This window comes from Phaseolus vulgaris, chromosome 9, assembly GCF_000499845.2.
Source record: "Phaseolus vulgaris cultivar G19833 chromosome 9, P. vulgaris v2.0, whole genome shotgun sequence".
NCBI classification, from domain to species: Eukaryota; Viridiplantae; Streptophyta; class Magnoliopsida; order Fabales; family Fabaceae; genus Phaseolus; species Phaseolus vulgaris.
In genome coordinates, this window is record NC_023751.2 from 33,449,138 (window position 1) to 33,474,764 (window position 25,627).

At 30.9% G+C, this 25,627-nt stretch overlaps 2 protein-coding genes across 3 annotated transcripts; both read left to right on the top strand.

Moving 5' to 3' along the window:
• Positions 1-3,653: 3,653 nt before the first annotated feature.
• On the top strand, positions 3,654-5,248 carry LOC137822422 (uncharacterized). Its single transcript, XM_068627309.1, has 4 exons — positions 3,654-4,092; positions 4,204-4,387; positions 4,895-4,976; positions 5,072-5,248. The coding sequence occupies exons 1-4, from the start codon at positions 3,654-3,656 to the stop codon at positions 5,246-5,248; spliced, it is 882 nt and encodes a 293-aa protein (XP_068483410.1).
• A 14,248-nt stretch (positions 5,249-19,496) lies between these two features.
• Positions 19,497-24,458, top strand: LOC137821679 (uncharacterized). 2 transcript variants are annotated; one of them, XM_068626388.1, is made up of 6 exons: positions 19,497-20,542; positions 21,005-21,102; positions 22,661-22,685; positions 23,388-23,508; positions 23,595-23,729; positions 23,894-24,458. In XM_068626388.1, the coding sequence occupies exons 1-6, from the start codon at positions 20,209-20,211 to the stop codon at positions 24,096-24,098; spliced, it is 918 nt and encodes a 305-aa protein (XP_068482489.1). In that variant the 5' UTR covers positions 19,497-20,208; the 3' UTR covers positions 24,099-24,458. The 2 variants fall into 2 exon arrangements, with proteins under 2 accessions (XP_068482489.1, XP_068482491.1); XM_068626390.1 differs by having other exon boundaries at positions 19,680-20,542; positions 23,595-23,725; positions 23,894-24,306.
• Positions 24,459-25,627: the final 1,169 nt, after the last annotated feature.

The following is a 25,627-nucleotide window of genomic DNA, read 5'->3' on the forward strand; positions in this document are numbered from 1 at the left end:
TGTATGTTTTATAATTGTTGTCATTTTCAATTATTGTTGCTCTTGCTAGATTCTTGCAAGTTTAGGAGAATTACTCTTGTTATTTTAGTACTTTAAGGGTATGTTTGTTTTCACATAAACATTGTTCATGCGAATAGAAAAGGAAAAAATGAGTGTGTTTGCATTCATTCAAATGCAAGGAAAGAAAGGCAATGATTTGTGGGAGAAGAATAAATTCAGCCCCTCTATGGAGCAAAGAAAAACCAAGAAAGTTAGAGTTCACATAAAAAGTCAAGATTACCCTCATTCTTTTATACACATAAAATAACACTATTATATATATTACAATAAAAAATATTATATATATATATATATTTATATTATAATAAAAATAAAATAATTAATTACAAATTTTTTAACATAATAAATTAAGTAAATTAAGTGCTTTGATATGTAGTATTTTATAAATTTTATAAAATAATCAATGGATTATGAAAATCGATTATTTTATAAAAATTTGTAACATAATAAATTATATATTAAACTTAATCGACTACGTTATAAATTTAATAATATTATACTTAATTATTATAATAATATTATACTTAATTATTATAATAATATAATAATAAAATAAAAATATATATATAATAATAATATTAATATATTTATAATAATAGTAAAAGAAAATAAATTAGTAATATAAATATAAAAACTGTAAGGATTGAGAAAAATAGTCTTAGAGTAGAAGTGGTAAAATTAAAATGACACCTGAATATTTTATTATTAAATTTAAAAGAGCATATAAATAGAAATTTTGTTATTCAGGTTTATTTTAAAAAGAACCACCATCTCTCTAGAAAGTTCTTTTCCTTTCCTCTCCCTACTCTCTAAGATTCTGACTTCCTCGTTCATTAGTTCGACGATCAGAGTCCACCATCAGACTCCTGTGAGTACTACAAGACTGCCCGATCAGAATATCTGATAGAGTAAGTTCATTTTTGCTTTTCTCTTTGAGTCAAATTTGGAACTTGTTAGGTTGTTTTTGTCCTTGCTTGCATGTGACCCTTTTAGCTTCAGGGTTAATCTCTGTTAGCTCAGGGTCCTAGTGATATAGTTAGATTTTTTATTAGGACTCTGTGTTACAGGTTAAGTTACCTTTGGGTTCTTGATGGTTTTGGAGCTCTTAGCGAATATCTACTAATTTCCAAGTAAGGGAAGCTAGCCTTAATCTTCAATAGAACACTAGGCTAGAAGATTTGAAGGTGAAATTTGATATATGGTTGTTGTTATACAATTATAATGTTATTGAGTCTGGGTTGTTTGATGTTGATTAGAGTAATTTTAGCTATAGCAGGGTCTTTGTTAATTTGAGTGCTCTCTGGTGTGATTTCGATCAACCTAAAATATTTTCGTTCAAACCAAAATTCTTGGGTGCTCTGTGGTGTGATTTCGATCAACCTAAAATATTTTCGTTCAAACCAAAATTCCTGGGTGCTCTCTAGTGTGATTTCGATCAACCTAAAATATTTTCGTTCAAACCAAAATTCCTGGGTGCTCTCTGGTGTGATTTCGATCAACCTAAAATATTTTCGTTCAAACCAAAATTCCTGGGTGCTCTCTGGTGTGATTTCGATCAACCTAAAATATTTTCGTTCAAACCAAATTCCTGGGTGCTCTCTGGTGTGATTTCGATCAACCTAAAATATTTTCGTTCAATCCAAAAATTTGTATACATATATGAATATTGCTATTTTATTATTTTAGCATAGTTTATTTTAGATTACTATTGTTAAATAACTTTTTGGATATATTTGGATTGTTAGAAAGTTTAAATTATATATTATGATTGAATGGTGTATTGATGTGTTAAATGAAGTGTGCAATGATTTGAAAGTGTGATCAAGACATAGTATTTTCAGGAAAGGAAATACCGTGTTGAGATTGTTGTTAGGGTGTATTGATCTGTCAGGCCCGTAATGAGACATCCTGACTCTACTGATATTATGGAATCACATAGATGAAGTTATTTAGTTTGTGAGAGTCGATGGAGGTTCATATGACTTTGTCTGGGGTTTGAAATATAATCTGGTCTTTCAGGTCATATGAATTTACCCTGTCATACGAGATGATGAGATATTGAGATGTTTATGCGCATGGTTGTGTGGATTCACAACGAGTAGTATGATAGATGCAGGTCTCAGGATTCTAATTTCAATACACGAGTCTTCCGGAAGTAGAGTTAAGTGTCTGTGATATGAGTCAGTGGAAGTCTGACATGTGAAAAATGAATATTGAATTTTAATAGACACTTGATGATTTGAGAATTTGTGTGACGCTTGATGATTTGAGAATTTGTGTGACACTTGATGATTTGAGAATTTGTGTGACACTTGATGATTTGAGAATTTGTGTGACACTTGATGATTTAAGAATTTGTGTTGATTTGAGAAATTGTATGAAACTTAATAATTTATGTTTATTAATTTCAAATTGAAATTTTATATATAATTTTGTTTTATATAGCTAGCTTACCATGTTATTTGTTTGTGTTGTTTCTTATCTGTGATGATCGTGTATTTACACGGGAGCAAATGATGTTACAGGTGTTTGAGCTCCTCCTCAGTGAGAAGCTGGATGATGAAATTATTTTAGTTGAAATTTGAATATTTGTTTTAATTTTATGTAGATATTGATGTTTTATAAAGAGAGTTATGTTTGTAATATTTTAAGAAAGAGTGGTGGACATATTTGTATTATGTTTATATTTTATTTTTAATATTTTATACAGATTTTTAGTTTTTAGATGTGTGAAAATCTAGGGATGTTACAAAAACTATGAAAGAATAAAAATAAAATTATGTCTTTTATATTAAAACTAATTTGAAGTTGAAATAACTCATATTTTATTCTTTAAATATTTTTAAAAATAAGGGTAAATTTGTAAACTTACCTTTTATATATTTAAAAAAAATAAAAAATTTCTTACAACCATCACATCACTCACAAACTTCAATAAAGTTTCTTCACAAATTTGTTATTATTAATTCTGATTTTATTACCTTTAAACTATTTTACCGTTAGTATTGCAACCTTAATGGTCAATTTACATACCTATTAGTATTACTATTTTATAGCTTACAGTAATTGTAATTTTATTATATATATTATTGAAGTAAATCAAAATGAATAAGATCAGTTCAGCAGTTTTGCAATCTAGTGCAATTACCTTCAATTAGTTTTTACAACCTTTTGTATTTTCTTATTTCCTTCAATTAGTTCCTACAATTGGTATCAAGAGTTAGTCTGTTATCATGAACTCTACCCAACTATCAGTCTCTATCCTTGATGAAAAAAATTACAATCGGTGGTGTGTGCAAATGAGAGTTTTGTTTGATTATCATGAGTTATGGGATGTCGTTGAGAGTGAAGTGACTGCATTAGCTGCTAATGCAACTGAGGCGCAATGAGTAGCGCATCGTGATCAGAAGAAGAAGGACAATAAGGATTTGTATCTCATCCATCAAGGAATGAATGACGAGACGTTTGAATAGATAGAAGGAGCAACAACTGCCAATGAGGTTTGAACAATTTTGTCAACCAATTATAAAGGTGATGACAAGATCAAAAGGGTGCATCTTCAAACCCTAAGACGCCAATATGAACTGTTGCAGATGGAAACCACAGAGAGTGTTGATGTCTATATAAATAAAGTTATAGCCTTAACAAATCAGATGAAGACCAATGGTGAAACACATTCGGAGCAGGCAAAGGTGGAGAAGATTTTGAGATCTTTAACTCCCATATTTGAACATGTTGTTACCGCAATTGAAGATGCCAATGACATTTCAAAAATGACAGTAAGGTTATTATCTGGTTCCCTACGAGCGCATGAGCAGCGAATGAATGACAATAAGATTGAAAAACCAATTGAACAGGCTTTACAAACACAAGCCTCAATTGGTAGCTCTTATCATAAACATGGTAGTTATTCCAGCAAAGGTCATGGTGGCCAGAATCATGGAGGTGCTGAGCAAAACAACACTGGTTCCAATCACAATCCAAGTTCAAATAACTTTTGGTGCGGGGAACGTGGTCACGGAGGACGAGAAGGCATTTATAATAAATCAAATGTTGAGTGTTATAATTGCCATAAACGTGGCCATTATACAAATGAGTGCATATCAAAAGGTGATAATCATGTTGTCAATTGTGCTTAAGAAGATAGTAATCACGAACAAGATGAAGAGGATCATGCAGTACTAATGACAGCCACATCAAATGAAACTCCAAACAATCAGACTTGGTATTTGGATCCAGGTTGCACAAATCATATGTGTGGTAAGAAGGAGTTGTTTGCGAATTTGGATGACTTATTTCACACAAAAGTGAAATTCGGTGATGGCAGGTTCGTTTCGGTGACTGGAAAATGGCGAATTCTTATCACATTGAAGAATGGTGATCACAATGTTTTCTATGTACCTGATATGAAAAGTAATATGTTAAGTATAGGACAGCTGGCCGAGAAGGGTTATGTGATGCACATAGTTGAAAATAAATTCTCAATTTTTGATAAAAAAAAGGTAGTTTGATTCTTAAAACCTTTTTATCAAAAAACCGCATGTTTCCAGTAGATATTCATATGGGTGATTTCAAGTGCTTGAATGCAATAGTGAATAATGAATCGTGGTTGTGGCATTTACGCTTTGGGCACTTAAATTTTCAAAGTTTGGAAAATTTGTCCAAACGAAATTTAGTGAATGTTTTACCCCATATTCATCACCCGATCAATTGTGTGAGGCTTGCATTTTTAGAAAGAATCACAAGATACCATTTGTTAAGGAGCCTTGGCGTGCAAAATTTTCTTTGGAGCTGGTTCATACATATGTTTGTGGCCCGATGAACATATGAATAGAATAATCATGGACATGGCAAGGAGCATGGTTAAAGCGAAAGGTATGCCAAATTATTTTTGGGCTGAGGCCATAACATGTGCGGTATATTTGATAAACGGATCACCCACTCGGAGTGTTCCTAACACAACTCCGATTGAGGCATGGAGCGGATTCAAACCCATGTGCAACACTTGAAGGTATTTGGGTCAATTACTTATGCTCATGTTCCCAAGGCAGTAAGATCGAAGTTGGATGATAAGGCAGAAAAAACCATTTTCATTGGATATAAGCATGGGGGATACAAACTGTACAATCCAATGACAAAGAAGGTGATTGTTAGTCGTGATGTTACATTTGCCGAATATGAGGAATGACAATGAAATTCAACAGCTAAAATGGATTCGAAAAAACGATATATTTACGTTTTGAATGATGATGTGGAAGATGAAGTCACTCTTGAAGCACCTGCAGTTCAACCTGAAGTTGTAATTCAACCTGAAACTGTAATTCAACCTGAAGTTGCAACTATGATGGAGCGACCAAGAAGGCAACAACCACAACCTGTACACCTTCAAAATTGCGAAGTAAATTTTGATGATGAAGTTGATGACAATGGAGATTTAGTTCACTTTGTTTTTCTTGCAGATTTTGCCCGTGAGACTTGCAAATGTCATTCAACACCCCAAATGGCAAAAGACTATGAAGGAATAATTGATGGCGATTGAAAAAAATAATATCATGACTCAAATTGATTCTAATCTACATGTTCCAATTAAGATTTATGTTACACATTGATATTCGATATCACTTCTTGCAAGATCAAGTTGGGAAGAACATGATCTAATTGGAATATTGCAAATCAGAAAATCAGATTGCAAATATTTTCACTAAGCCATTTGAAGATCAATGCTTTCATCAAGTTAAGAGATATGTGTTGGGTTTAATAGTGCCAAAGTTCAAGAGGGGGGGTGAATTGACCTTTTAAAACTTCTTCGCAGAAACAATGTTTAACCCAGTTTTAGAGAAAATAAATCGATTTATGTGAAAATGAACAGATTTATTTCAGCACTGTTTTTCTGTTTGAAACGCTTTTAATACATCAAAGCTAATCACAAGACTATGCAGTGAGGATTTCCAGCAGCACACACACAGATATCAGATTTGAAAAACAGTGAAACACAAAAACAGCAAGCTTCAATTTCAAGCAAGTGATTAAGGTTCAATTGATAACATGCTAGTTAATTGAGTGACCTTTGCAAACAAGCTGTTCCAGTGACTTTTAACAGACTATGAGTGTTCTTCTTGATGTCAAGAAATTTTCCAGAAATTAAGAACAATGAATCACAAAACAGCAAGCTTCAACTTTAAGCAATTTGTTTAAGGTTCAATTAATAGCATTGACAGTTTCTTGAACAGCCTATCACAGTCAATCTGTTCCAATGGTTTTAGCAGATTATGTATGTTCTTATCAGATTCAAACACCTTTTTCAGAAATCAAGAACAGTATGCACAGTGCCCAGAAAGAACAGATTTATTTTCAATTGAACAGATTTATTTCTTTGCTGTTTTATCAATTATGCAGAATCGAAATTGCAGAGTGAGGGAGAGAATGAACACAAACAATTATACTGGTTCACTCAACCTGAGCTACATCCAGTCTTCACCAACAACAGGTGGAATTCACTAACACACAGTACAATCAAGTACACTTCCCACTGTTCTTGAAACCTACAAGAACTTAGGTACTCTTGCTGAAAAAACCTATTTCAGCACTCATACACACACATCCACTCTCCAAGAACACCTATCAAGAAGAGGATTCAACCAAACTATTACAAGTAATAAGAAGTGAAACGACTACACCTGATTGAGGTAACAAAGATCTGCCTTAACCCAGTAGGCAAGATTGCTCGAACAGTAGCTGCGCCTCACACCAAGCTTTTGGAACCAAACCAAGAACAAGCACTTTTTGATTTTTGAAATCTTTGAAGAACAAATGCTAATCCTTGAAAACACTTAACTCTCTGCTGTCAAAACTTGTTTTTTGCAAATGTATGAACTGTTTGAATCATTGTTTAACTCAGAAAACAAGTTTGCATTTTATAGAAAGCCAGCTTATAACAGAAATTTGAAAAACAGTTAAAGCTGTTATAAAATGAACAGATTGAAAATAAAATGAACTGATTTATTTTCAAAAAGCAGTTAGAGAATCTGTTAAGTGAGGAGACTTAGTCAACCATTCTGGTGCTGAGAAAAAACTGAAAAACGTTTAAGTATGATATGGCACCAGAGGCAAAAAAGAATCTATTCATTTACAAATGAACAGATTTATTTTTCAAAACGAAAACAGAGGAAGTTTAACTATTTGAAACTCAGTCGTTTTGAAAAGAAGAAGACTTAGTCAAAATACCTGATGCACAAAATCAAATTTTTGCAAGACTTTAGCCAAGGCATCAGTGAAGAAAATGAATCTGTTTATTTAGACAAGAACAGATTTATTTTTATGCAGTAAAACGTGTTTTTGTGTAAAACATGTGAAAAACAGTTTTAGAAAACTTATGCTTGTTCTTAACACATGGCCAGTGGTTATGAGGTGAGTTACTCAGCAAAAAGCTACTCTTAGACAACCTCTAAGCACTAACTAAGACATACTTAAAGCAAAGCACAAATACATGGAAAGTACATAAATGTCTTCATCAAACACAACATACAAGTCTTCATCAAACACAATCTTGAAGGGGCAGCAACCATCTTCAACAATCTCCCCCTGTTTGATGGAGACAAATCCCCATAGCTAACCTCATAGCATCGTTGCTTTAAGTACCTGCACTGCACCAGACTTTAAACCAGAAAACAGCAATATTGCATAACATGCAGAATTTGTTTAAAGGTGCAGAATTAACTCCCTGTTTCAGCTAGCATCACCTAGCATGGTGAGCTATTTTTCTCCCCCTTTGGATTCATCAAACAGCATATAAGCATAGGGAATACAGGGGTATAAAGCAGAAATTATAACCATAATAGTTCAGAACCAGGAAACCAAATTGTTCAACATTACATAAACTTGAAAACTGATAAGGAAAGCATTAAAAACAGAAAACTACTGATCCTTGTAGTAAAGCTCTGCAAGCTGTGCCTGAACTCCTTCAATCTGATGATCAAGGTGTTGGAACCTTGCATGAGTAGCCTCAAAGTGTGCCCTTTGTTCTGTAGACATGACATCAAGACGGTACAGCACTTGCCTTTCAAACATAGACATTGGTTCTCCACGGTATTCTGGACTTTGATAGGCAACTATGGCATTTGCAGCAACTTCCTCATGTTCAGATTGGGCAGCAGGTGAGTCATCATCCATAGGAATAGCTTCATCCTCATCTTCATGTTCTGCTTGAGTGTCCTTCTCCTTGAGGACCACCCACTTGTTTTCAATCTTGTGGAAACCCATTTTGGTGAGAGTTGAAGTATCAATCTCACTTACAGCTTTGATAGGGTCATTTCTCTCATTTGTAACATCAATACCAAAGTAATCAATTAATTTGGAAACAAGAATAGCATAGGGAAATCTGTAATCAGCCAACCTTTTTGACTTGAGCATGTGTTCGTTGACAATGAACACCCAGTTTACCTTAATCTGGTTCATGATGCAATATAGGAGAATGAGATCCTCTTCATGTAAGACAGCATGGTTTGTCCCTCTAGGAATCAGTTGCCAAGCTATGATGTATGCAACTAGACGTGGAGTGAGGTTCAAATGCCCTGCATGGAATCTGTTTATGCTCTCTGTAGGATTCCTCATGCAACTTTTGTAATATTGCAGCTTGTTGAATTCTGAAATTCCACTGGTATTTCCTTTCCCTACTTTCAGTCCAGCATATTTTATTCCAGCCACAGAATTCCACACCTCACTTGTGATCTTCATCTTTGTCCCTTTCACATAAGAGACAACATTCTTCCCATCCAATGTGAGGTTAGTATAAAACACCTTAACCAAGTCAGGATAGACATTACCCGTTAATTCCAGCATCTTTTTCAGTTTCTGGTGCTTCAACACAGCCCTTGTTTCTACCAGTTTTTCAGATTTCAGCCAGTTGAAATCCAGCACCTTGGGTATGTTGATCTGCTTCCTGCTTGTTTCATGAATGTAGGCATTGATGCCTTCTTCATTTCCAGCGAACCATCCTTCTAACACACCTTGAGAAGTGGTTTGCTTTCCCTTGCCTTTCTGTTTTTGTCTTGAAGACGAAGCCATGTTAACCTGAATTCTTTTCTTGATTTCAAATGGTGAGAATAGAAAGAGAATGGCCAATGAGGGTAGCAAGTATTCACACAGATTTATAGCAGAATAAATGGATTGATATGGCAGTTATGAGTGGATATGCATGAAGATATTATGCTTCTGAATTTTGTGCAGAGAATCTTTGAAAATATGCACCAAATCTTTAGGGTCACGATGCATACACTCAAATTCTTATTGAGCACCCAAACCATCAAATCGGTTACATAACCATGACCAAAACCGTCAAAGGTACAGAGATTAATGCCCACTAAATCAGTCAAAGGTACTATGCAATTCACAAACATAAGCTTTCACATATTATGTCTTTTAGATTTTTTTTTCATTATTCTTTGAAATATCACTCTCACATTTTCAAATCGAATGATGTAACCTAGTAGCATAAGATGACAAATTCTACTATAAAAATCATCTTAATGGCAAAAGATATGAATCTTTAAAATATACTTTATTCAAATATGTAAAATAAGTACTCATTCTCTTATTTGACTTTTTAAATACCCACATTTTCAAACTACGTCGACTATTGAATTTTTCTTATGTTTGATTCCACCAATTTTTTAACTTATTTTGCCACTATTTTTTCTTTTCGCTTCGTCCAACTTTTTTTTTCTTTAATAACTCAAGACATTTAGAATAATAAGACACAATACACATTACTTGGTCTTCCAATGCTGTATCAAGATTCAATTCTATCATAATATTAACACTCCTTCAATTCCTCTGCAAATTGATATTGTCTTTCTTCAAACACTCACCTTGACTTTAGATCTAGGATATTTACATATTACTTAGAGTATAAAACATATATTTCTTTTGTTGAATAACACTTAGGCATTAATGAATTTTACCTATCCCTATTTTTTTTTATACTCTAGCTTCAAATTTATTATTAACATTATCATTGCTAATTTATTTAACGACAACACACCTAAAAGAATATTATATAATAAAGGTGTATTGAAAACTACATACCTTATTACGAGAGTTTTTGCATACCCGAAGACTGTTCACAAAAAAACATATTAAAATTTCATCAAAAGATTTTAGACTATGTTAAAAAATTTCAGCTACTAGCTTGAGAACAATTTTTCTCACATTATATTCAATAATATTTCAAAAATAAAATTTACTAATACTCATCATATTTACGGATATGATAAATATTCATAAGATTTGTTACAAAAATAATTAACAAAATTAGTTGATTATTTTTTAATATACGTAAGTTGTAATGTCACAAAAAAAATTATATATTAAAGATTTGTAAAATAATCAATTTAATTATGTATTTAATTATTATTCTGCTAATCTTTTAAAATACCTTGAAAAGTATCAAAATAAAATCTCTCTCTCATCTTATTTTATGCTACTTATAAGTATATAAGATATCTTATAATGGTTTCTACCGTTAATGGTACTAATTAAGGAAATGTTGTCTATACTTTATTTGGATGATAATGAAAATTGTGAATATTTTGGTGGGATATATCATAGAAATTAAATTTATTTAAGTTTACTAGGTGGAGGAGAATAAATATGAAAAATTATCTCCTAAATTATTGGAAATTGGAAAAGGAAATAATGATTTGGATGTAATGTAGTATCTATATCTAGTTATTAAAATATAATTACTTTTTTGATGGGAGAACCGCCACCCTCTTGGAATAAGAGTGTCTTGAGTAAAGGGTGAGAATCATTATCCAATAATAGACACTACAAGGAAATCACTAAATTTATAGATAAAAAATAATTAGTCACTATATTAACTAAATTAGATATGATTTTAAAGATTAAAAAATTATTAGTTTCTATTGTTAATAAAATTGATAAACTAGTTTCTAAATTGGTATCTGATTAGATACTGAGATTTTAGCTACCAACTTTAAAATCTAAATTAATTAGTAACTAAAATCTTAATTGCTAATTAGATATCAAATTAAAAACTAATTTATAAATTTGATGAATAATAAAAACTATTTTACACACTGATATTTTTTTAATTTTTAAAATAATATTTAATTTAGTTAATATAATGACTAATTATTTTTGTTTCTAAAATTGATTTCTATTTAGTGATTTTCTTGAGTCAGAAATGTCTTAAAATTTCAAGATTTTAACATTAATATATTTTTTTTTTTACTGAAATTGTGTAAAGTAATGAAATTATGTAATGGACCACGTTAGCATATTGGTGTACAATGAAGAATGAACATCGTTATTACATGATTTCACTTAAACTATGAAAAACAAAATCACTAAATAGAGTCGTAAATGATTCATCCAACTTTTTTTTATAGTAGTTCTTGATTCACACTATTTTTCTGCGTTTAGGCAAAATGGTTACAAACTAATAGACTCCATTAATTATATAAATAGTATCTACTTGATACAATTTAGCAAAAAAAGATTTCCATTTCAATAATAAAGAACTCAAAATAAACCAACTTAAAAGTTTTCCTGTGGTAATGGAGTAACTGAAAAATAAGGTTAAAGAGATAACTATACTAAATTTAGGCACTTGTCCCTTACTAATGGCATCTTTCTGTCTCAGCTTTATCTTGGTACTTGGTACTTGTTGCTTCTCTTAATTGCTTCTTCTTGTCTTGTTCTTGTTTTCTAGTAATGGTTGTTCTGAATCTTTTTCAACCATTTGCTGATTTCTTGATTCATAATGTACTATGAATGTATAATTAATGCCACAAATTAAAAGAATCTCAAAAAGATGTTAGCTGGCAAGATATGCATGAATATTTGCTCTCTTCTTTTTATTAATTTATTTTAGATTCAGCCCAGATAATTTTTTAGTGCATCTATTGGGTTTTTTTTTTACCGCAATTATCTAAATTTATGAGAATTAATTTTATAAAATATTTCTTACCAAACAGGGATAATAATAGCGACATAGTGTTTTAAAGTTATAATAAAAAATAATATATAGTTATAATAAGATATAGTACATAAATGAAAGACTATTTTTATTTATAAAGTAATTTTGTAAAATTAAAATAAAGAGAAATGAAATTAAAAGAATATAATAGTTCTGAAAGATTTATATGCATCGCGACGGCAGGTTGGTAGTATAATTATATATTTTTTCTAATAAATTTATATGAATTTATGTCCCAATTTAGTAAACTTTTAAGAAATTTGAGTGATATTTTTTTATAATTTATTTAAATAGATAAATTTTTAAAAAATATATATAAATAAATAACTTGAAGCACATTTTCATAATAAAAAATTGTATTTCAATAAATAACTTTTTTAATGAGTCAAAATTATATTTTTTATTATAATTTGATTTTTTTAACTGAAGTAACGCTTTCAGAAGAAAAAAAAAACTGTAATGAAAAGCACAACTTTAATGAAAAAGAATCAAAGTCATTTTAGGAAACATAATTTCAGTAAAGTTATATTTTTAAAATTTATCTATTTTTATAAATTAAATAAATTAAACCATTTTTATAAACTTCCCACCAATAAACTAAGCAATCAATAGAATGAGATTTAAGCGGGGTTGCAATAATGTGAAGGAAGAAAGAAGAAGAGGAGACAAAGGTAAAGATGAAAAAAAACTTCTAAAATAATTTATTTTAGTTATAAATTACTATGAGTACATTGATGAACAAGTGTCATATTTAATGTGTGAATATTTCATCACCATTATCAGTCCATTAACTATTATTTTATATTCATTTTTCAATTAAGATTTACATACAATACAGTGATTTTGTAATATTTGTTTCAAACTCTTTTTTGTAACTTATGTTTAAATTCTTTTAATTTATGGAAAAAGAAAACTATTTAACATGCTTTTGTATATATTTATGTTAGGAATTAAAAGTTTAGATAAGATAAGAGAGAAAAATCAATCAAACCTAATTTTACTTTGCAACGTTAAAAATTAATTAATTTGGCGTGAGTCCAAATTCGGTTCACTATCATATAAATAAAAACCATATCTAAGTCTTAATTTGACATGATGTTGAGTTCAGGCTCGATCAACTATTAGAAAAATAAAAATCATGTCTAATTAAGTTTTAATTTGGCATGATGTGGAGTCCAAGTTCGGTCTACTATCAAAAAAATAAAAATCATGTTTAAGTCATAACTTGACACAGTGTCAAGTCCAAACTTGGTCCACTATCAAAGAAACGAAAATCATGTCTAAGTCTTAACTTGAGATGGTGCCAAGTTCAAACTCGATCCACTATCAGAGAAATAAAATTAATGTCTAAGTCCTAACTTTATATGGTGTCGAGCCAAGACTGAAAAGTCATGTAACATCTTGATGATTCATACATTAAGTTTCATTTTAATTGATATATTATTGAGTAATGAAGAAATGTATGTTTGGTTCTACATTTAAAGGTTAGTCATATGTCGTCTTGATTCGAAGAAGAATATACATAAATGTGTATGCGGTTTAATATTTGATAAATCATATTAGATACAAACTAGTGTGTATCTAACGGACAATGTCAAGGTATTTTGAAATCTACATGAATAAAAATCACTCGGTATGCGAGAGAATATTATATTAGATACAAACTAGTCGGTATTTGACAAAACAATGTTAAGGTATTTGAAATTTGCATAAATAAAGCAAAACCATGTCTAAGTCTTAACTTGACATAGTGTCAAGCTCAAGCTTGGTCCATTACTACTAATAAAATTTTGATTAGTTAGTGTCTAAGACCTCGCCTTGAGGCTAGGGGACTTGTATGTTGTGTTTGGATTGAAGAGGAGATTTGTGGGGAGGGGAGGAAGTGGATTTGTGAGGATTAAAGAGGTTGTGTGAAAATATGTGAGGTTGATTGGATTGAGGGATGATAAAGTGAATTTGTGAGGATGATTTATTGTAAGTTTACAAATTTATCCTTATTATTAAAAAATATTTGAATAATGAATTATGATTTTTTTGTGTGTAAGTTTGAATTAATTAAATTTTTCTAATATATAATATTCATAATTACTTATATTTTTTAATAAAAAATTTAAAAATATAATAGAAAATATTGGAGTAGTTTTGGGCTCTTGCAAATAGGAATAAAGTCGATATGAAAACAATCTTAAATAATAATAAATATTCAAGATAACAATCCCATTATTTTCTCCTCATATTATTATAATAGCTAAAATTACGAAAATTTTCCTTAATAGGAAAATTAACATTTAATATTGAAAAATACTTAAAACAAACTCAGATACAAAAGGGTAGGGAGAGCAAGTAAAACATAAAAATGACACATATGATCGATAAAAATAGGCAGACCATTGTTTTTGGCTAAACTAGATGCTTTAGTAGGGAGACAACCTTCTTGGCTAGACTAAAAGGTTAGTCTTATTCATTATGGGCACAAATATATGCTTGTGTTGGTCAATGATGCAAGGCTTCAACTTATTCCCATATTTTGTGTGTTGAAGACATTACGATCTTTTGTAAGGTCTCTGGAAAATGTTGGTTTAATGTCTTTTTGTTCAAGAATATGATCAAAATTTTGGGTCAAATCATTAACTTAAACAAATTGAAGTTCTAATATAAACTAATTTATATTTAAACAAAAATTAGTTTGAATTCTCTTTTAAGTTTTCTGAAGCCATTATCCCTTTCCAATATTTGGGGATTAACATATTTCATAGCTAGCCCATGAGAATTTATTTACAACCTATTGTTGATAAAATCAAAACAAAACGTTTAATGGAAGATTAGCCTTCTAAGTATGGGTAGAGTCACTCTTATCGAATCTATTATTCTTAGCATGCTCATTTATAACCATAGAAAAATATAACGTGGCCTTCTTTTGATTTTGTTTGGATTGAAGTTGGAGTGGAAATGAAAAGAAAGGAAGAAGAAAAAAAAAAGTGAAAATTAAGGTTATTTTCATTGAGAAAAAGTGAGTGAAAATAAGAAGAAAGTTATATATATATATATATATTTATTATTAATAATTTACTTTTATTTCTTATTTTATTTAATTATATTATATTATTTATTTATTATAATAAAAAATGTAAATATTAATAAAATTAACAACATAAATCAATTATATTTAAAACATAATATGTCTTAATTAATATATAACATCTATATAAAAATATAATTAATTAGGTCTTCATTTCCATGTAAATATTGCTCCTATGTTTTTGTAATCATTATAGGTCTCAATTTTCCAACTTCGTTTCTCTTATTAGTTCTTCTAATTTTCGTTTATTGATCCAAACACACTGTAACACAATATGTTAGATTTGTTTAATATGCTTGTACATTTGTAATACTTATTGAAAGTTATTCTCAAAGATTTTACCCTCCTCTAATTTTAACCTTATAAAATCATATCTTAAACTAATGGAGAATAATAGAAGATGGAACACCAACATTTCACAACATTTCATGAATGGATCGTGAATTTATTGTAATATAACTCTTTCTATTTAAGAATGTAAAAACTTAAATGTCATGATTCAATTAAGTCATTTACCCTCTAATGATAATATACATTAGACTCACGTACAAATATATTGATAAAAAAAATAAAATCAAGAATCATAACGATTGAAGAGTTGGCTTACAACTTTCATGTGTTGAATGAGTACGAGTCATACTATATAAGTTTGATTACATTTTAAAAAGGTTTCATACACAAAATAATCTATTACCATTAGTCACATAATTGATTATCTTCAAATTATTTTAAAAATATATACTTACACACTTAATTGATTATCTACTTAAATAATCAATTAAATTCTTTCACTACAAGAAAATCACATATTAAATGTACTAGAAAAGATTCTTAAAGTTAGACTTGTTTCATTGTCTTAAAACACATTTTCTTTCAATATCATTGTCACTACAAGAAAAATTCATTTTAGCTGCTACCAAAAGGTGGGGGCAATAAAAAGAAGCCACTAGTTTGGGTGAAGTCTACTCAAGTTGGACACAAGAATAAATGTCAAATATTATGTCCATAATAGAGACCTATAAATCACACTAAAAAGTATTAAAATAATAATAATAAGTTAACATGAGGACACAAAGTAGATGTAATGAAAAAAATTAAGTGAAAAAATAATATTTAGTTTAGAATGAGAACACAAAGTGCATAAAATGGATGTAAGTTAAAAATTATAAAATAATAATAGTAAGTTAACATCTAGAATGAGGACACAGTAGATACAATAAAAAAAAAGTTGCAAAATTATACTGTGTCGAGAGAATGGGGACACAAAGTGGATGTAAGTTAATATTTTATTACATTTAGTGTTGGTCTAAGCGACACTAAGGTGACGTGGACGTTTATTGTCCTTAGCCCACGCTAAGTTATTTTTTGTTTTTGTCTTGGTGGCCATTTCACTCTCCTTAAGTGCATTTTACTCATATTTATTTTCTAGGTAGTGTTTACAATGACAACAATTTACTCACATTTGTTTTCTCACGTAGTGTCCCCAACAACGGCGCTAAGTTTAATTATGGTTGGAGATATCAAATCGACTAGAGATTATGACATTTCATAATATATAAGTGGGTGCAAACCTCACCTTATAAGTCAATTTTATGAGGTTGAATTTGACTTAAAATTCACTTCTTAATATGGTAATAGAGTCATTTCGAGTCTATCCTAACAATTATTTGTTGGGCTTATTAGGCCACCCGCTATCGAGCGGCTATCGAACCACTCATAATATATAGTCTCACGCACAAGTTGATAGCCGGTTTTATGAGGTTGAGTTAGAGTTAAAGTCCACTCCCAAACTCACGCTATAGTTGAAAAATATTTTTTTTATGTAGACTTAGTAAACACTACCTTGTAAATTTGTGTCCCATGGAAGTCATCTCTAATGCATAACCACCAAATGATTAACTTTCATTTTTATTGAGACGCTAAGATCACACTAGCCCCATGTAACGTCTTTCTTTTATTCTTTGTGTCGTTCTTTTGAAAACTCTACCATCATTATTTTTGTAGTGTGTATTGTCCACTGTAGAATTGGCTTACAAGTACTATTCAGTTATGCCTCAATTTTCAATTTGTGCAGGACATTATAAATCTCTGTAGTAAACCTAAGGGAGAACAAACCAAAAGTGTGGTTTGCATCACCGGTCTAAGTGCCATTGCTAAAACCTGGAAGGTTAGAAACAAAATCAGATTTGACAACAAACCCTACAATATTATATTCCTCTTAATATTATATTTTCAGTAGTTAAGTCAATTACAACTAGTTAACTAGTTGTGTAAGATGCATGAATCCTAAGATTCAGGAGTTCAGAATTATTAAGGTTTCTCTTTAGCTATTAAATGCAAAACCAGGTTTCAGTGTCAAGTTAACTGACCATGCATGGTGATTAAATGTAATACAGATGAGGCTCCAGGGATCTCCCAGTCTAGTTATTTTGCTGTGAATCTGGGTGTAAAATTTGGCTTCCAACATCAACTTTATGTTGCTACAAATGTTGTGGAAATAGCCAAAGATAAAGTGATAAAGAAGTTGTTAGAAAAGCTTTTAAGGATATCTACTTTGTACCTTGGAGAATGAGAAGTTGATCACTCTACTGCTTATCTTTTTTGATAAAAATAGTTTTAGGGTATCCATATTTGTAAGGAAGGAAACAAAAAAAACTTGTTTCATTAAAGATGACTTCGTTGGTAATAGAGTTGGTTTACCTTTTTACAAGTTTTTGTAATTTCCAACATGTCATTTTGGCTTGTTTTGAATCTTGCTATTTTGTGTATATATTATTTGATTTCTACAATCGATCCTTAAACTAATAAAAGTAATAACTAAAATAAAGATTTCTAAAAAAAATCTAAATTAGTTCTCAAAATCGGGTAAATTATGCAGTTTAATCGGACATGGTTAAAATTTTGAGTTAATTCCCTACCCTATTATACGAGAAAAATATTATTTTACTTTAAATAATGACACCTTCACACCACTTACATTTATTTAATATTCCAATAAAGATTATTTTTATATTTTAAGTAGTAAAACAATTGTATTTGTCATTACTCTTTGAAACAAAATATTTTATTATCAAGAAAATCATGAAATGAAAACTAAATTTTATAAATCAAAATAATTAGTTGCAATAGAAACTGAATTTGAGACCATTTTAGAAACTATTTTTTTATTTATTTTTAAATTAGTTTTTATTAATGTTAAATAGTTTCTACATTTGTATTTAATTAGCGACCAAAGTTTTATACCAAATTTAGAAACTAAATAATTGGTAGTTAAAACCTTGGTTGCTAATTAGATATTCATTTAACAATAATAAAAATTAATTTAGAAACTAATTTTTTATTTAGTTTCTAAAATAGTCTCTAATTTATTTATTATTACAACTAAATATTTTGATCTCTAAAAATTGATTTTTATTTTATGATTTTCTTGTAGTGTATAATAAAATAATAATTTATTTAAGTTTCAAATAATAATTTAACCAATATCTAGATATGATAAATATATAACTTCTAATAAAAAGAAGAATTAGTGAATTATTTTAATGCATTAAAATAAAAATATTCACCTTATATATTGAAAATTAATTTAAAATTTTATTTCTGATTGGTGGGACGTTCTTTTGATGTGCATCAATTAGCTTAGCCACCCACCGCTGAACCTTTTCTGTATCTATCCACTTCGACTTCGCACTTTCAATGGTACATGTTACGTTAAAAAAAGGTATATATATATATATATATATATATATATTTATGTGAACAAACTAAAAATGAGAAAAGGGTGTTGATTAAGTAGGATGAATTCCATTAATCAATCAATATAAAATCATTTGTTCTAATTTATGTTTTTTAGATTAGATTGAGAAAATTTCATCATTTTTTTAGTGTATGCATGAATTTGATAATTTAAGACTTATTATATCTATTTATAATAAAATAGGTGTATAATTTTTATTTTTTATTTTTTTTATATTTTATATGATAAATAGATATGAAATTATTTAAAAATCACAAAATGCATAAAGGTATAATTAATATGACCTTAAGATTTCCAAATAAAAAATAAAGAATATTATTCAAATTAATATTCTTCTTTTTTTTAATGTTGATGTTGGGTCTCATTCCGTTCTTTTTTTCCTATTTTCTTTCCAGAATATCTATTTGATTATATACATATAATATTTTTTTAGGTCAGGTAAAATATCTTTACAATTTTTTTATCAGCAAAATCCTAGTGAATATCGAAAATCCTTATAAGATTTGTATTCGTTATCTTCTTTTTTACACTGATTGAGTCCATAATTATTACTCATAGTGGAAAATTTTCGTAAACACTTACGTCAGCTATCACCCTTTGTCGTTGGCAGATAAATTGTAGACCCAAATGAAGCAAAGAAACCAGAAAATGAAGCCCAAAATCCTGGTTTCCCCAATTTTATTTTATTTTTTTCCTTTTTCCTCCGACAACAAAGATCATGTTATTTATTAATTAACTAATTATTTTTATTCATTCAAAAGGAAGGACCTCTGTCTATATGTGCCGCCTTGATCCCGTATATAACGTTGGAGAGAAACAAGAGGGTAGTTGAGAATCAAGATCCGAGCACTTTCTACCATTTTCATTCCTTCTTGTTTTGTTTTAGTTTAATGCATATTCTGTTTTGAGCTTTGGAGCATCTTCTAGAAACTCTTCTTGTGCTAAGCCATTCTTTTCGCAGATTTTACATAAATTCTGTTTGGTTTTGAACCTGGGGTGTGCCAAGTTTTGTTTTTTACTTTCTGAAATCGTTCCCATTTTGATGGTTTCTTTTTTTTAAAGGTTGCGTTAGAAAGAGACCCTTTTGTTGCCGAAAGAGAGTGTCCAATGAAAGTTTGTTCCTTGATGCATGGTTAAATTGTTCCATTGATTGGCAAGTTAAAAGGCCTTGGCTTTTTTGCAAGGGAATATTACTCCTTTTACCAAGATTATGGTGTTGTTCTATTTGAATTAAAGAACCTACGAGGCCTTGTGCGCTTGTTGTTTCAGCAAGCTCTTCCCCTTTTTCTGCATTGCTATACTCTTCTTCTTCTCATGGCTCATTTGTTATATGAACCCTGTTCCCATTTAAGTAGGGCCTTTTTCCATTACCCTTCTATTTCTTCCTCTGAGGCTAACAGAAGACTTAGATTCACTTTTAGAGCCTGTTCTGATGCCAATGCTGGTGAAAATTCTGATCGGGTTTTCGTGAAGGAAAAGAAAAAGCTTTATGGTTTTGCATGTCTTCCTCACCCACCCTTGTTAGGTGATTTTGAGAAAGGTATTTCTGTTGAAGATAGGTCTTTGGGTGGAAGTCCCTCCAAACCTTTTTGTTTCGATGATCAACACTTACTCCAGAAACTTGTTGTTGCTGTTGATGTTGATGAAGGTGTGTCTTTATGCATGTGCTCCCCATCTTTTTTGTGTTATATGTTATCTTATTAGGCTTCTAATTTTCTGTGAAGAATCTGGGCTGAATCGTTATCCTGTTCCAGTTTCATTTATTAGTCTGGATCTATACTACATTTCCTTTCATTTTATATTTTAGGATATTTCTTAAGCAATATTAAATGATTAAGAAACTAAGACAAATATCCCTTACCTGGGTGCATGACACTGTCAATTTATTCTGCAGTTCAAATAGAAGTTTGGTGCATGTTACATATATATTTTTCCTTAATGTACTTTGTCAATGTTTCAGTTGAAGCTTTTTCTCAATTTTTTGCTTTGTCTTAGATGTCAACATAAAACGTTCTTGGCAATTCATAGAATGTAAACGTTACTCTATCATTATCCACTTTTGATTTTCCTCTAATGTGCACCTTTTACATTTGCATTTTTATATAAGCAGTATTAGGAAACTTTGTGTCCGCTCTGAACGAGTTCATAGCAGATCGATACTCATCAAATCATTCAGTTTCTGAGTATCATGTGTATGAGTTCTTCAAGGTACACCTCATAGCTATTTCAGTAATTCTATTCTTTAATGACAAGTAATTGCAAATTCGGAATGCACAACTTTTGTATTTACAATATTACTATAATTTGCATTATCTCTCAAGACTCATTTTGGCCCTTGTTAACTAATCCTCTATAAAACAATTGTAACCTTAGATTACTTAAAAAAAATGACAGCAGATGTATGAAGTTATTGAAGTCGCATGGAAACCCAAATTTTATGGAATCAGGCTTATTTGAGATTATTTAATTTCTTTGGTATTGATCTCGCATGATGTAATTTGAAGTTTAATCTACCATTGGTGACTGATAATTACATACCTTGAATTTTAAAGGTTTGCTTAGAGGTGTGTAAGGATAGGACTCAATTGCACTATCAAGGTATATAGGACATGAGCCTCACATTGGAAGTATGGGATTCTAGTGTGGGATTTATAAGGCATTGGGCTTCCCTACTGCAATAGCTGTTTTTTGTCATGTACTTCTCCCAAGTTTCAGGGTCTGGGAATTTTCAGTGTATCACATGTTCTTATCTGTTCTTCATTCTGCCTTCACAGTACTAGTGGAGAATTCCCCTCTCCTCTACCATAGTGTTTTGCATGCAAACAGATGTTCTGTTCTGTTCTGCTTTCCTTGGTTCCACACCTTGTAGTACTTATTTTTAACCTCATTTTCTATTCTAGTTTCTTTTTTGAAGTACACTGAACATAGAACAAACCAATTTGATATGTTTGGCTAAGTTCTAGCGTGTCTTCCAAACTCTAGGAAAGTGATGAAGTCATCAGTGAAATTCTGCCATTTGCTGCTTTGTTTAGTCATAGCTGTATTACGGTTTTAGTCGATTGATTCATTGTACAAGATCCAGCCAGGGACAGAAAATAAGTCCATATTGGCCTGAATATTGTTTAGATGCACACATTATTTGTGAGTCTTACCTTCATTTTTCTAGTTGACAATTATTATATTGAATAACTATAGATTATTTATGTGATATATTTCAAGATCTTTTTCTTGTGTTTTTGAATCTTACAATTTGATACAATTTATGATTCAAGTTTCAAATATTAGCATAATGATTCATAATTTGAATTATAATTAGATATAGAACTACAGGTAACTGCTTGGATGAATGGAAACATGCATTTCTGTTAACATTACTGAAAAACATGTTTCCATTTGTAGTGCTAATTGTTAATTAATTCTGTTCTATGATGGGTTTCTTTCATTTGTAGAGCTTTTGTCCTTTTTCTTGAGTACTTTTATCATATCTCGCCTTGGTCTTCAACTTACTGTACGCAGTAGTATTACTTCCTTCAACCACCTTATTTCTATGAATGAAAATTTCACTGATGAAAAGATATTTTGTGAGTTTAATTACTCATTTAATCCATTGAATGAGCATGTCTGTATGTGAGTCTGATGCTATTGTTGTGAATTAAAATTTCACTGATGAAAAGATAATCCGTGCTTTTATTCATTTATTCCATTGTATTGCTTTGAATGAGTATGTTTGTATGTGAGTCTGATGCATCTTTCATTTCTGATACAGATATGGAACTGTTCACGTGACGAAGGTAATTGCATATATGCCAGTCACATGGATATTGCATTGTTTGAAATTGTGAATTATTCTTCTCTACTCCCACTCCATTTCTTATGAAAATCTGTGGGATAATCAGATTTGAATTGTTTTATTTCTTATTTCATTTTCACTTTGCTCTCTGATTGAAGGCATTATGTTGTGTTTTGAAATTTGACATCTTTCAAGGGAACAGGTCTATTGTGAATAAAGTTCTCAAGCCAGTTTAATTGTCGACCAAAATATTGTCAAATTTGAGTCGCTTTTGCATACCAATGTAATAGAGAACAACCCTATCATTGAAAAAATGGGAAATAGAGCCTGAGTGTTTATTGTGTTTTAATGGCTACAGCTAGAGTCTCAGCTCCTCAGAAAAATATTCTGCAGAATTACTATCTAAAATCACTGAATGCTTGCCTGTGTTCCCCACTTCCAAATAACTCTGTTGCCATCTCTAATTAGCAAATCCTTTGCATAGACTTTTCAATCCTTCCCATGGTTTGAGTACAATAGGTGAAGCCATCTTCTGTTCCATCTCACTGGTTAAATGATGTTTCAATATCCAGGATTGTATGATACTCACATTCTTATATGTAAACATTTGATTAGGTGAAGAGTGAAACAATTCAATAGCTTTATGAAGTCCATTTTTATTCATATTATTATGCTTTGTGCTGAGTACCTACATGTTGTGCAGCAAATACTCGTGTTCATGAATTTTTTGAGACATCATACTTCAAGTCAGGGATCCAACCTATCCCAGGTGCTCAGAAGGCCTTGCAGAAGTTATCAAGATTTTGTAACCTATCAGTTGTAACGTATGATGTTGGTATTGATTTTACTTCAGCCAGTAGCAGGATCTGGTCAGCATGAACTAACCGCAATTTGTGTATTTTATGATCAGATCCCGGCAAAATGTGATCAAGGATCACACAGTTGAGTGGATAGAGAAGCATTTTTCAGGACTATTTCAGGATATTCACTTTGGAAACCACTTTGCTCTTGATGGGGTGTCCAGACCAAAGTCAGAGATTTGTAGGTATGCAACTTAATCCTGTTTACTTTCATTTCTCTGCTTCAGGACAAAACCATTGTTTCATTGCCAACATTTTGACCAATTCTCTTGATAGTCAGATAAAAAAAAGCTTCTAGCTTGCTGGTTGCAATGATTTGTTGTTTGATAGATTCTTTGTATACTTGTAGGTCTTTAAATGCCAATATTCTCATTGATGATAACCCAAGATATGCCATAGAGTGCGCTGAAGCCGGAATTAGAGTCTTACTTTTTGATTATGAAAACTCATACCCTTGGTCCAAGACTGATTCTGCTGATCAGCATCCCCTGGTGACCAAAGTTAAGAACTGGGAAGAAGTTGAACAACAATTGATGTCATTGATAGCTTTGTAGTTACTTAAATCCTACAACAAGGATTAGTGAAAAATACTGGTTTTTAGTTTAAGTAGTGGACTAGTTCTTATGCCTGCAATATCTAATGAAGAGTTGAAAAAGGTGAAACTAGGGTAGGTAGCTTCAAGAGTTTATTATTGCAAGGGCTATAATCCTCATTCTCACGTATTTCCATATGGTTAATAGAGAAAATTTTGTTTATACACCAGATGGATATTCCGGGAAAATTCTTATCATGGAGTTCTACCTTCATCTAACAAAGCAATCTGGACCTTCAAGTTCATTTTGTAACACTTTTGTTCAATCTTCATTGTATTCAATACCATAATGCATTGTTATACATTAATTGAGTTTTAAAAATATCTTTCGAGTTCAATCTTCATGTTATGGGAGTTGTCAAAATTAAGACAGATCAAGGCCTATAAATCGTGGTGTATCCTTGGTGACTTTAATGTCATCAGGAAGAAGGAAGAGCGAAGGGGTGTTTGTTACGGTAGAAGCGAAAGTGGGAGATATCCGATTTCAATAGTTTCATTGAGGGGATGGGGTTGTTATACATTCTTGTTTAAGGACAAAGTTCACTTGATACAGATCAAATGGCGATTTCAATAGTTTCATTGAGAGGATGGGGTTGTTATACATTCCTTGTTTAAGGAGAAAGATCAAATAGCGAGACAAAGAGCATGATTGAAAGATTCTTAGTTTTAGTTTCAAATGAGTGGTTACAAACCTGGTCAGGAAGTAAACATTACATTTTAGGCCTACAGGTATCGGATCATTGCGCCTTAATTTTGAAAACACATGTCGTGGATTGGGCTCTAAACCTTTCAAGTCTTCTGAATAAATTAAAAGTGTTGGATCAAAAGGATGACAAAAACATTCTTGTTGACTTTGAGAATGAGTCTCGTTTGGATATCTTGAGTCGATTACATATCATTGACAAGAGAAAGGAATCCCTTCTCTAACACAAGTTTACAGTTCTCAACACAAGTTTACAGTTCTCAGTGGTTTAAGCACGGGGAATCAAATTCTAAATTCTTTCATGCTACGATTAGATGGAAAAGAAGGAAAAGTGGAATTAACAGGTTGCTCTGCCAGGATAAATGGATTGAAGAACCAAACATAATAAAAGATGAAGTTTTAAAATTCTTTTCAAACAAGATGGCAACACTTGAAGATTTTGGGGTCACTTTGGATAATATTCCATTTTAGAAGATAACAAACAATGACAATCATATGTTGATTGCACCTTTTGAGAAATTAGAAATTAAGGAGTGCGGAAGTGATGAAAGTCATGGACCGAACTAAGTAAGTTTCGGCTGCATTGGATCAAAGAGTGTCTGGATTTCTCTTCTATTTCTATCTTAGTTAATGGAAGTCCATCTAAGGAATTCAAACCGGCTAGAGGCCTCACACAAGGGGACCCAATTGCACTGTTCCTTTTTCTAATTGTGGCTCAAGGACTTTCAAGTTTAGTAAATAAAGTTACTAGAAAGGAGTTGTTTTTCGGACTGAAAGTTGGTGCCAAA

Coding starts and splice junctions, on each gene's coding strand:
- LOC137821679 (XM_068626388.1), top strand. CDS start 20,209: ATGGCTCATTTGTTATATGAACCCTGTTCCCATTTAAGTAGGGCCTTT. Junction 22,686..23,387: donor GAACTGTTCACGTGACGAAG/GTAATTGCATAT, acceptor CATGTTGTGCAG/CAAATACTCGTGTTCATGAA. Junction 23,730..23,893: donor CCAAAGTCAGAGATTTGTAG/GTATGCAACTTA, acceptor GTATACTTGTAG/GTCTTTAAATGCCAATATTC.
- LOC137822422 (XM_068627309.1), top strand. CDS start 3,654: ATGGAAACCACAGAGAGTGTTGATGTCTATATAAATAAAGTTATAGCC. Junction 4,388..4,894: donor GTGAAATTCGGTGATGGCAG/GTTCGTTTCGGT, acceptor ACATATGAATAG/AATAATCATGGACATGGCAA. Junction 4,977..5,071: donor CTGAGGCCATAACATGTGCG/GTATATTTGATA, acceptor CAACACTTGAAG/GTATTTGGGTCAATTACTTA.